This window comes from Magallana gigas, chromosome 8 (genome assembly GCF_963853765.1).
Source record: "Magallana gigas chromosome 8, xbMagGiga1.1, whole genome shotgun sequence".
In the NCBI taxonomy this organism is placed as follows: Eukaryota; Metazoa; Mollusca; class Bivalvia; order Ostreida; family Ostreidae; genus Magallana; species Magallana gigas.
Window position 1 is genome coordinate 43,910,895 of NC_088860.1, and position 12,792 is coordinate 43,923,686.

Here is a 12,792-nt window from a genome sequence, read left to right on the forward strand (position 1 = left end):
CTCAATACTCTCAGTGAGATAAAAACAAGATCATAATGGTTTTCTCACACATGAGATTGCTAATAAAAAAACTTTCAATTGGGTTCACCTAATCACAGAGACCTTAATTTTTATATTTTATGTACAGCCAAAAAAAACCAAAATCTTAAAGATTAAAAACATACCTTTCTTTCAAATTTTGATATAAGATGGTAAGAGTTTTGGAGCTTTTTTTGCTAATTACTGATGAAGATTCAGTATAGGAACATAGGAGCTAATTAAAAGTTTGTAAGGCTATATGATACAGTCTACTCCCAGTAAGGTCCTAACAAGATCATAATGGTTTCCCTATACATGAGGATTTATTAAAACACTCTTGATACTTGATACTCACTTGTATAAGATTTCCCTGTATTCAATAAAGGAATAAGATACTGTCTTGCATTAGTCCATTTTAGATTTGCCCTCTTACAATAAGAGCAGTTGGTACAAAATAGAAATGGCCCGGGCCAGAATCCTGTTGTTCATGTTGTAATTTAAAGTACTTCTGCAATTTGTTCTTCTATATGTCTGTAGATTCCTAATTAAATGCAAGGAGTAGATGTCAAAGTAAACTCACAAGAAGCACCCCTTGCAAATTTTAAAATCTCGCTTTTATTTTCTGTGAGTTGAGAACTATAAGAATTTAGGATAAAACTTCTTCGCTCGAGATTTTTTTTTCTCGCGATTTGATACAAAACGGGGAAATCGCTAAATTAAATGCTCGGGTAAAATAAGGAATCTACAGTATTTCCATGATTCACAGATTCAGTGTCTATTTTCAGCTGGACAATTTGTCTCGAGATGATCTGACAAAATTTGTCAAGAAGCAGATGCTCCTTTTGCAGAAAACCAGGGCAAAGTGTGATGGTAAATTTCTTCTTCTCTTTGCTTTATATGAGTGTACTATCATTCTCATAAAAAAAATTACTATGTGTTTACAGGTAGATTCTGTTGACTGCACATCTATAAATACATGTTTTACAATATTAAATATTTATTGATGTTTACAGTTTACTATGGATCGTAAATGATTTTGACAGTTAATACTGTAAATTCCTAATTAAATGCGAGGAATTAATATCAGCGTAAAATCGCGAGAAGCATCATTCGCGGATTTTAAAATCTCGCCATTATTTACTGAGAGTTGAAAATTATAAGAAATAAGGAGAAAAGTTCAACGTTCGCGATTTTATACTCTCGTGATTTGATACAAACCAGTGGGATCGCAGAATTAAGTACTCGCGTAATATAAGGAATTTACAGTAATTGTGAATGCATGGTTTTAAAGGAAAGAAGTTATTGTTATTGAAAATCTGGATGTGGTAGATGTTTGAGAAGTCATAGAATAAGTTTTGATATGCTAATGAGATTGTTTACACTTTTAGAATAAGGATTTTGTTTTTGGTCAAGCATTTGATATAATCACATCTTACGTCTGTCTATGTTGATTTAGAGCTTGCAAAAAAGGTGACACAGTTGGAGTCTCAGAAAGAAGGTAGTGGGGAGAATGATGATCCGGATAATTTGACGGTAAGGTCAACCAACAATGACATTAGGGTCGGGGTAAAGTCAAACCACTGACAACCGCTACAGTGTCTATGTAAGGTTAGTTTATGATGACCAAGATAATTTGAGGATACGGTTTACTTTTGGTGACCTAGATAATGTGAGGGTAAGGTAAACTTATGGTGACGCTGATAATGTTAGAGTTAGAGAACAGAAATTAATGATGACCAAGATAAGGCGAGGGTAATGATAGCTAAGGGTAAGGTCAACATATGGTTAAAATAATTTGATGATATGGTCCACTGTTTGTGACCAAGGTACATGTAAATTGAGGGGCTGGTCAAAGTTATAATTGAATTATAGTAAAGTTTGATATAATTTTGATATTCCACCACGAAGACGGTGACCTTTAGGCATTAAATAAATATTCAAATGGCACAAGATCATTTGTGTCAGAAGCCTACCAAATTAGGTATTTAATATGCATAAAAGCAGAGTTAAATTAATATATATCATGATATATGTTGATGTATGTACATCCATAGAATCAGATAAATTTATTTGTATCAGACACTTTATTGGTAGACCTGTCAGAAATATTACAGTGTTTATTGAACAAATGAAAGTAAGACCCTTTACTGTTTTCAAATTATTTTATTATTAAGGGGATACAAAATGATTATTACTTATTTTGACAATATAAATTAATGTGTTTGTTTCAGAATCTGAAAACAAAAGTCAAGGAACTGGAGGAAGAAAAGCAGGAAATGTTGACGGCGTACAATGCTGTACAAACCTCACAGGAGCTGGCGGCCAGTAAACTCCAGGTACAAATTAAACAAACCAAACCTTAGGCACAAGTTAACCAATTTTATTGATTGATAATTAACAACAGGTACAAGTCGACTAATGATTAATGAAGATGAAGTCAGTGAGCTCCCCTGCTTCCTATGATTCCACTCCATAAATAAATTAAATGAATATTGTTTACCTATCATAAGATATACTGTAACTTTGTTAACTATGAAATATAAACTGTATTTTTTTTTTCGTAGAATAGGTGAAAATGAATTTTTATTTTCTGTCAAATGGCTGTTTATTCTGTGTTTTAAATAGTGAATGATATACATGTAATTTGGCTTCCTGTTGAGTGATAGTGGGTGTTCTGTTTGTAGGAAATGGAAGAGAGGCTGACCAATGTAAACAGAGACAAAGATGAAGTCTTCAAAGAGTTGAACCTCTCCAAGAGAGAGAAGAAGGTACTGTCTTCCTGTAGTCAAGGTAGCATTGGGTTTGAAAAGAAGTGGTAAAGAATAGTAAGATTTCCTGAGTGTATACTTGCATGTTTATGATTGTACCAAATAAGGGAAATATGAATGTATTGTTACATGTTCACAGTGTCTACAATATTAGAGAATTCTGTGGAAAACTCAAAAGTACAGAACGCTAAAAAGATTTGATTAAAATTTTTTTTTTGGGGGGGGGGGGGAGGGACTACATGTAAATAGAAGATAAAAGACTTCCTTGTGATGCTGCTCACAGTAGAATGAATGAAAATGCTCTCAGGATCTTTGGACATTTAAATGGATTTATATGTACAAATTTTACAAACACATTAACAATTTTACAAACACATTAAAATCTACCTAATCAATACAAATTTACATGATCTGAACAGTTTTAACCAGTATCTATTTTTTACATGTTTACATGTGTCTGAACACACAAACCCTGTTTACACATTTGTCTGTACCTATGCACACCAACATGTATCTATACACATAAAAGAATAGACATTGGCTTCTATAGCTGTGTATTTGTTATTCTATATCTGTGTATTTGTTATACAGGAGCTTGAGGACCAGGTGGAGTGTATGAGGATGAAGGACGAGACACTCAACTCCTCGCTACACTTCATGCAGCAGGAACAGAGCCAGCTTACTGAGGAAAATAACGTAAGTGTATACAGAGCCAGCTCACCAAGGAGAATAACAAAAGCAGTGTATACAGAGTAAGCCAGTGTACGCTAATAACATAAACAGATCCTATACTGTAGAAGCACATATTTTTGTTGGGTTAAAATTTCATTGTCTTTTAATCGAATAAAATTTTGTTGTGATTTAATTTCGTCATATCGTAATCTCCAAATTTTATCACATATCAACTCTGTATCTATTAATACATGGGTTAAAAATTCGTCATGGATATAATTTTGCTGATTTAAATACTGCCAACGAAAATAATGAAAAAAAATTCTCAATGAATACTTCTGCCTCTACAATAAATACAATTAGTAAAACCAATAGTAAGAGGAATAGCATTTGTTTGGTGAAAATTCCATGGGTGTAAAGTTCCTCGATAATAAAAAGTTCTAAGTTTTATCCTATTCTTGTATTCAGTAAAAAGAATGAATTTTAAACACAGAGACTAAATGAAGAATATTAAAAATTTGACCGTAAAATTGAATTCTTATGATCATGTGATACAAAGACTACATAATTTCTTTCATTTTAATCTACTACATGTAATTATGTTTTGTAGAAACTGAAGGAACAAGTGACAGTGCTTTCAGATGCTAGGGATGTTGTGATGAAGAAACTGAAAGCCATGAAACAGTACCAAGTCAAGAGCCAGGCCGATTTTGAGGAGCAAATTCAGCAGTTGACGGAAGGAAAGCAACAGTTATCCACCCTGATCGAGACTTTGGAGAAAGAAAAGCAGGAGGCAGTGGATCTAGCTACAGAGAAGGACAACCAGATGAAAACTTTGACCGAGGAGGTGGATAAACTCAAATCCTCAGTGGAAGAGAGAGGTGAACAGGCACCACAGGAAGATAACAAAGAGGAGATGGTGCAGCAAGTAGAGAAGCTGGAATCACTTTGTAAGGAGCTCAGAGAGGAGAATCAGAGTTTGGAGCAGAGGCTGAGGGAACAGAGTGTAGAGGTTGAGAAGTTCAAGGCAGAGGTGACGAAGAAGGAGGAACTGTTGGTCCACTCCTCAGCAGAAGTCGAGGGGTTGAAATCAGACTTGAGTTTTGTCACTGAAGAATTGAAGAAATCTCAAGAGCTCTGTACAAGTGAACAGAGGTTTAAGGAGGATCTACAGAATGAAATTGATAATTTGGAATTCCAGATTCATGAGCTCATGAATGACAAAGAAGATGAATCTCAGAAAGAGGCTGCCATTCAGAAAGAGGCTACAGAGAAACCTAAGAGCAAGGTTCAAGAGACTGCAGCAAAAAAGAATGGAAAGCCTAGTCCAAGAGGAAGTGGGGCTATTCCTAAAACTACTGACATTAAAAAGAGGCTGCAGCAGATTGCAAGGGAGAAAGAACAGTTGGAGCAAGAGATGAAGAAAGTTTTGGCAAAAGATGAAAGTCTGTCTTATGAGATCAGTGAACTACAAGAAGAGAAGGAGATGCTGAGGAATGATGTACAACAGATGAATGAGCAGCTGGGAGAATGGGAACACATGATGCACATGCTGCAGGAAGACAAGAACAGAATGATGCAGGAACTGGACGAAGCAGATGCCAAGGAGAAGAGGATTCTGGGAGAACTAGACAATGTGAGGGAGGTACTTGGAATGGAGAAACGGAAAGAGAGGAAGGTGAAAGAGGATGATGAGGAAGAGGAAGTGGTCGATGATAATGATGATGATGTGTTTGAAGCTGATAGTGGCCCGGGGATTGTTGTCACTGAGCTGGAGAAAGTAAAAGTGAAACTTAGTGAACTTGTATCTCAGAATAATCAGCTAAAGCAGGATTTAGATAGTGCATATGCCAGTAAGGGTGACAGTACTGTTGAAATCCAGTCTGCCAAAAGAGAGCTAGCTACAGTAATATGTGAGAAAGAATCTATTGAGAGAGAAAAGGAATCATTGTCTGTGATTATCAAATTGGCTCAAGAAAAGGAGCAGGATCTCTCAGAGGAAAATAGTAACCTTAAAGGGGTTATAGAACAGAATGAGGAGGAGAAAACAGAGCTCAGAAATAAAATCCAAGAACTGCAGAAGGACATCAGTGAGAGGGAGAGTGAAAAACAGCAGTTATTGAAGGCAGCAGAAGATTCCAGAGAAACTTGTCAAGAAATGGAGGAAAGAGTAAAGGAGAGGCAAACTTACACAGAGGAGCTTGAAAACCAGATTCTGGAAATGTCAAACAATTTGGCAGAAGCCAGGAAGAAACATGAGCAGTTCATAGCAAAGATGGAGGTAGAAGGAGAATCCAACACGTCAGTGCTGCAATCAGAAATCTCAGATCTGAAGTCAAGCATTGAGGAGTTGGAAAAGGAAGTGGAAGAAAAGAAACAGGAAGTGGAAGAAGTGAAAGGTCAAAGGTCAGAGTTAGAAAGAAAATTCCTGGATGTGTCTGAAGAGTTAAAATGTCTGAAAGAATTGTTTGAAGTGTGTGAAAAGGAGAAATCAGACTTGGTTACTCAGGTTGAGAACTTGTGCAGAGTACAATCGGAGAAAGAAGACATATCAAGTAAATATGAAAGTTTACAGACAAACTTGAATGCAATTGAAACAGAAAAATCCCAAATGATTGAAACAATCAGTCAACTGACTAAGGAAAAAGAAGACAAGGATTCATTGATAGAAAAGTATTTAGAGAATGCTAAAGAGAATGAACAGCAGATTGAGACTCTAAAGAATGAACTTCAGTTGTTGACTCGGAATGCTGAAAAAGTTGTACAAGAGAGCGAAAGTGAAGAGAATGAAATAGTTCAGAAACTTAACAGTGAAATTGAAAGATTGAAGGGTGAATTGTCAGATGCTCAAAAAGAGTTGGAAGATCTCCAGGAAAGATACAGAAGCAATGAGTGTGAGATAACAGAACTCAATACCAGGCTGAAGGAAAAGGATGCTCAGAATTCTGAACTGAAAGCTTTGTTGGATGAAACATCTGCAAAGGTTGAAACTCTGAATGGAGAAATATCTAGTCAAAAACAACTCAAAGATGAACTACAAAAGACCGTGGAACAGAATACAAATGAAATTGATGAACTGAGGTCTTGTTTGCAGAAGACAGAGATGGAAAGAGATGAGAAATTAAAAGTGGTAGAGCAGTTACAGAGTAATCTAGAAACAACTGATTCTGAAAAGGTGGAAAATGTGAAGGAGGTTGAACATTTGAAGTTGTCTTTGAAGAATGCAGAGGAAGAAAGAGATGAGAAAATGAAGGAAATCGAAAACTTGAGAAACAGTTTACATTCTGCGGAATCAGATAGGGATGGACTGAAGGAACTCAGTGAAAGGTTTGAAGAAGTGAAGGGTCAAAATGATAAACTTTTAGAAGAAGTGAAATTCTTGACAGAAGATTATGGAAAATCTAAAGATGAAAGTGATATTCTGAAGGAAGATATTAAGAGACTATCAGAGGAAATCAGTAGTATTAGAAGCGAAAAAGACAGTCTATCCTCACTTTTGGAGAATCTAAAATGTGATAAAGAGGAGATAGAAGGTACGCTATCTCAAAAGTCTGAGGAATGTCAAAAACTGTGTGCTGAGAAAAGTGCCAAGGAGACTGAGCTCGAACAATTGCAAAATCAACTCGACGAAAGTGTGAAAACATTCCAGGAGTTACAGATTAAATATGATGAAAGTGAAAAAGAAAAGACTTCTTTTGGAGCAGAAATCCAAGGACTTAAAAATGAGTTGGATGAATTGACACAACAAAAAGCTGTGGTCGATGGTTCTCTAAATGAGCTAAAAGCTCAGATTTCAGGAAAATCTTCTGAAGAGAACTCAATGTTACAGGAAATTCAGAATAAAATTGAAATCATTCAATCGTTAGAAGAAAATAAAATCAAAATGGAAGCCATGAATAAAGAACTTCAAAGTGAATGTGAAAATTTAAATAGTTCAATGGAGGAGAAATCCAAGTGTGTTCAGGATTTGTTGTCAAAATTAGACCAGGCAGAAAAAGACCTTGAATCTCAAAATACAGCTAACAAAGAACAGGCTGAGTTAGAAAACAATCTCAGGAGTGAGTTATCTGCCCTTAGTGAGAAGATGGCAGAGTTACAGAATGTGAACAGTGAATTAAATACACAGCTCCAGGAGATTAGAGGCAAGGAGACGGAAACAAAGCAACAGTCAGAGGTAAGTCTCTCTCTCTATCTCTCCCTCCATCTGTTCTTTGTCACTTTCTCTGTCTTACTCTCTCCATCTTCTCTCTCTCCATCTGTTCTCTCTCTCCATCTGCTCTCTCTCTCTCTCTCTCTCTCTCTCTCTGCAGTTTGTACTTTCTTTTCTGTCTGACAATTCTTATCTGTACACTGGTAGATCCAAAAGATCAATAAGGTTAATAAGGGAATTTTGTTTAAAACCTTATGTTCTCCTCATCATGTTGGATGATAAGAATTCTAGAATCGAAGCAAAACTGATCCCTATCCCATTTCTATTAGTTATTCTTTAGATTCATCTAAGTTTGTTGGAGGCAGTTGTCCGAGATTTTCTATTTTAATGAGGTTATATTGAATAAGATATTGTGGGTTGAATTAAAAGAAGATGTATGGTGCTTTATAGTCCGAAATATCTGACGTTTTTCTGGCTTTTTTAACGATTTTGATATTTTACCTGCCAGGAAAACGTCAGAACCGGCGCCATTACGAAAACTGGAAATTTCGCCGCCTCCAACTGGAGGCGGCATTCTCGGCCTGATTTTAAATACTTGCGAATCGTATCAAATATTTAACTCACAACATTATCAATAAAAAAATGACTTTACTACTCACTCATATCGCTTTAATGGGTTTTTTTACTCTACAAACCGTCTGTTCAACACATTTTTATCGAACTGTCCGGCGAAATTTGAGTCACGTGACTCGTTATCTCAAAAGACAGCAAAAATACGGTTGACTGTAATTGTGTGCTTCTATTATCAAAATACGGAATCATATTTAATTTTGAGCGATATGAGTGAGTAGTAAAGTCATTTTTTTATTGTTAAGTTGTGAGTTAAATATTTGATACGATTCGCAAGTATTTAAAATCGGGCCGAGAACGCCGCCTCCAGGAGGCGGCGGCGAAATTTCCAGTTTTCGTAATGGCGCCGGTTCTGACGTTTTCCTGGCAAGTAAATATCAAAATCGTTAAAAAAGCCAGAAAAACATCAGATATTTCGGACTAGGTGCTTTATAGCTGTTTCAGATTTAGTGTTTTTAAGAGGGGTACCCAGAAAATTCATGAAAATTAAGCCCCCCCCTCCCCCCAACATTGTTATGATTCCATAAGATGGTTATAACCCAACAAATTCTGATCATCACTAGGACTCAACTGAAGAGAATAAAAGTTTGCAGCAGAAGCTGAAGGAGAAGGAGGACATGTACAACAAGCTCAAGTCTCTGGCCATGAAGAGCAAGAAAGAGGCGGGTCAGCTCAAGTCCAAGGTAATTAGACACACACTGAGATTACAGCTCAAGTCTCTGGCCATGAAGAGCAAGAGAGAGGCGGGTTAGCTCAAGTCCAAGGTAATTAGACACACACTGAGATTACAGCTCAAGTCTCTGGCCATGAAGAGCAAGAAAAAGGCAGGTCAGCTCAAGTCCAAGGTAATTAGACACACTGTCACTGAGATTACAGCTCAAGTCTCTGGCCATGAAGAGCAAGAAAGAGGCGGGTCAGCTCAAGTCCAAGGTAATTAGACTCACTGTCACTGAGATTACAGCTCAAGTCTCTGGCTATGAAGAGCAAGAAAGATGCGGGTCAGCTCAAGTCCAAGGTAAATAGAGACACTGTTACTGAGACTACAAATCAAGTCTCTGGCGATGAAGAGCAAGAAAGAGGCGGGTCAGCTCAAGTCTAAGGTAATTACCTCAATTAATTAGAGAAAAATTATTTTTTCTTTTAGTTTTGAATATAATGAGTTATTTCTCTTTTTATACATGTATTGGGATGCAAAACTAAATGTTTTTTTTTTTTAGCTTATTTGTAATTTCATTTAATTTTTAAATGTCATTATAGAAACGAAAAAATTGATGACCTTCAGTTAAAATGTCTTGTTTATTGCTCTGTTGAAAGTATGACGAGTTGATGAAAGAGAAGAGCGAAGCCATTAAGAAATGTGAAGAGCTGCAGCACCAATTGTCTGCCCTTGAAAGTTCCCAGAGTTCAAACTCGGAAGTGACACGGAGCTTCCAGGTGAGAGACGTCTGGATTATGGTAGTCATTATGTCGATAATAGTCATTGATATGTCCGGTTTAGTCAGCGTTGTTGTCTGAATTAGTCATTGATGTTGTCAGGAAAAGACAATGAAAGTTTGAATACAATTAAAGAAATCTTATGTTGATTTATTAGTTAAAAGATTTGGGGAGTATTTTAATATTTTTTTGGACTACAAAGTTAATGACTTACTGAAAATGTGAAAAATTTTATAACGACAGAAGTTTAAAAAAATTAATTTCCACATGACCAGTTATTAATACAACATGACCAGTTATTAATAAAATGTACTGCAATGGACTTTACGTGAAACAATTTGTTAATCTTTACTTTCCTACAAAATATTCCATTATTGAACTTTAAATCTTTTAAATTTTCCAGCTTTTGCAAGAAAAGTATGATAAGCTGGAGTTGGATTTTGACTCAAAAACAAAGGAGTCAGAGAGTTACAGACACGACCTTGAGAAAGTCATCTCAGAGCTGGCTCAGGTCAAGGAGACAGCTGCCTCCAGTAAAGAGGACAAAGGTCAACTTACAAAAGAGATGGACAGGTTGAAAGGAGAGGTCAAGGTTAGTGTCGGTCAGAGGTGAAGGTCAGATTATTTAGTTGTGCTTGTGAAAATGTACTGCATTTATGAAATAAAAATAATTTTTCATGGAGCAAATTTATGATAATAATTTTCAGTAACAAATTAATGTGCCATTTGAAAATCTTAAGATTGGTAAAAAATATTTTTGGTGGTAATTTTCAGAAACAAGAAGGGGTCATTGCGGAATTGAAAGGAAAGCTGTCATCTGCTGAGAAAGAAAAAGAGGCATACAGAATTCAGAAAGAAGAAGTGCTGAAGGACAAGCAACAGGTAAAGCACTCATAATGTGGTAGATAGGAAAAACTAATCGTCCAAATGTCATTAATCTTTTCATGTGTCCTTGGATGTAGGATAATATGTACAGTAAAACACCGTTATAAAAACATGGTTATAATGAATCGACACTGACAGCAAAATGATTTTCATTCCCGGTTACTTTATTACATGTTGTAAACTTGACGGATATAACGAATTACGCTTATAACAAAGTCCCTTGCACTTCATTATAAGTGTGTTTTACTGTAATGCAAAATGTAATTAAGGTCTTCCGTTTCCAACGGAAGACCTTATAGTTTTCGTACGATTTCTTATTAAGGTCTTCCGTTGGAAACGGAAGACCTTATTGTTTTTGCTTTGTTTCTTTTCCTCTATTATTAAGGTCTTCCGTTTCAACGGAAGACCTTATTGTTATTGCTTTGATTCTTTTCCTCTATTATTATTATTATTCTTTTTTTTTTCTCCCACGTTTTCTCAAAAGTGCTTCAGCCGATTTTCATGAAACTTTTAGATCTTTTTTATGACAAAATTTGTAAGAAAATTACACGAGATTTTTTTGGTCGTCACTTCCGGTACCGAGTTATTAAAGATTTTATGTTTTTGCTTGTTCACGATTTTTTTAAAAAAGTATTCAAGATAGGACTGTCAAATTTTCAGAGAAGGTAGAGAGTGAACGGCCGCAGTGCCCTTCGCATATCCGAACGTCCGCCGTCACTTCCGGTCGTCACCGGAAGGAAATGAAAAACCTTAATTTTTCAATTTTTTAAACTTGAATTTCATTTATGTTTTATTCGATAGAGACGCCTAAAACACTTCAGAATATGAAATTTGTTTTAAAATCGATCAAAGCATTCCTGAGATTTTGAGTTCAAAAGTTTTGAAGCGAGAGTCCGCGTAGCTCAGTCGTTAGAGTGTTGGACTTGTGCCCAGGCGACCCGGGTTCCGTCCCCGAGTGCCGATTATTTTTCTTTCCTTATTTTTTTTTCTTTAACGATTTTATCTTTAAAATGGTGGTTTTTATTGTTTTCCGTTTTATTTTTATCATAAATAAAAAAAATAACAGCTTTTTAGTACAAATATAGTTCTCGTTTCTGTCAGCAGTTTGCTTAATTTAGACGCTCGTCGCATCGCCGGCATCAAAGAAATTCCGCCAAAGCGCCCTTGCAGTACGACAGCATTAGAGTTCACTGAGTCGCTTTGCCGGCATCAAAGAAATGCCGTCATCTCCATGATTGTATGCACACAACATTTATCAATGCACCAACGATATTCTACATGGTTTTAAAAGGAGGACATATTAGTATTTATTCACATAATTATATAGATACACGCATGCATGTATACATGCGTTTATTGACATATGTTGCTTATATCAATTTGATTTCCTGAACACTATAAAACACTATGAAATCTCTCTCTCTTTCTTTCTCTCTCTCTCTCTCTCTCTCTCTCTCTCTCTCTCTGACAATCAGGTGACTGCGATACGGTGTGAAAACTGACCACTCTTGTATCTGTGTTTGGGCCTATGTATTAACAGATGTAAACACCGATTGTTGAAATACACTGTTAAAACAAAGAGTCTGATTATTCACTTTTGATTTATAAAAATCATTACGGCAGGGTGGATTGGGATTATAATCATTTACAATCAGTCTTATAAAGTTTATATTGATTTACAAAAGTCTACAAACATGTACATGTTCGCCCAAAAGCGGGATTAGTGATTAAGCAGCGAGGTCAATAATTCATAAATTTCCTGTTATTAACTGATTGCTTATAACACTGATCGTTTAGACATAACACTGGGGTATCGAGTGGATTTGGGAAAAGAGGGGATAATTAACCATGCTACATTTGTTAGATGTATATTATTTTATTTTCCGACTTTGCAGAATTTTTTTTATCATCACACAGTGTTAGTCGGCAAATATAAACTTGAGACAAAAAGAAAAATAATCGATGTATCATAGAAGCAGATAAAAAAAATTAACAATTTCTTTACCATATCGATTTTTGATAAACTCATCTCTCTCTCTCTCTCTCTCTCTCTCTCTCTCTCTCTCTCTCTCTCTCTCTCTCTCTCTCTCAGTATAGCTAGATAAACAATGAATGTGCATATCCGTATTAATTAGCCTAGCGAAAATTTTTATCTGGGTATAATATATGTATTAATTTTTTAAATCGGAATTTGAATTAATAATTCTCCCCTGGAAATAAACCCCGTTTCCAAAT

At 35.8% G+C, this 12,792-nt stretch overlaps 1 protein-coding gene across 4 annotated transcripts in view; it reads left to right on the forward strand.

The window, feature by feature from the left end:
- LOC105342939 (GRIP and coiled-coil domain-containing protein 2) overlaps positions 1-12,792 on the forward strand; it is a 38,439-nt gene that overhangs the window by 1,197 nt on the left and 24,450 nt on the right. For all 4 annotated transcript variants that reach the window (XM_066068257.1, XM_066068258.1, XM_066068260.1 and 1 more), the window contains exons 3-12: positions 804-888; positions 1,475-1,551; positions 2,250-2,354; positions 2,703-2,786; positions 3,378-3,482; positions 4,069-7,632; positions 8,802-8,921; positions 9,553-9,672; positions 10,076-10,264; positions 10,447-10,554. In XM_066068257.1, coding sequence (XP_065924329.1) covers positions 804-888; positions 1,475-1,551; positions 2,250-2,354; positions 2,703-2,786; positions 3,378-3,482; positions 4,069-7,632; positions 8,802-8,921; positions 9,553-9,672; positions 10,076-10,264; positions 10,447-10,554 — 4,557 coding nt within the window. The remainder of the gene's footprint in view (positions 1-803; positions 889-1,474; positions 1,552-2,249; positions 2,355-2,702; positions 2,787-3,377; positions 3,483-4,068; positions 7,633-8,801; positions 8,922-9,552; positions 9,673-10,075; positions 10,265-10,446; positions 10,555-12,792) is intronic.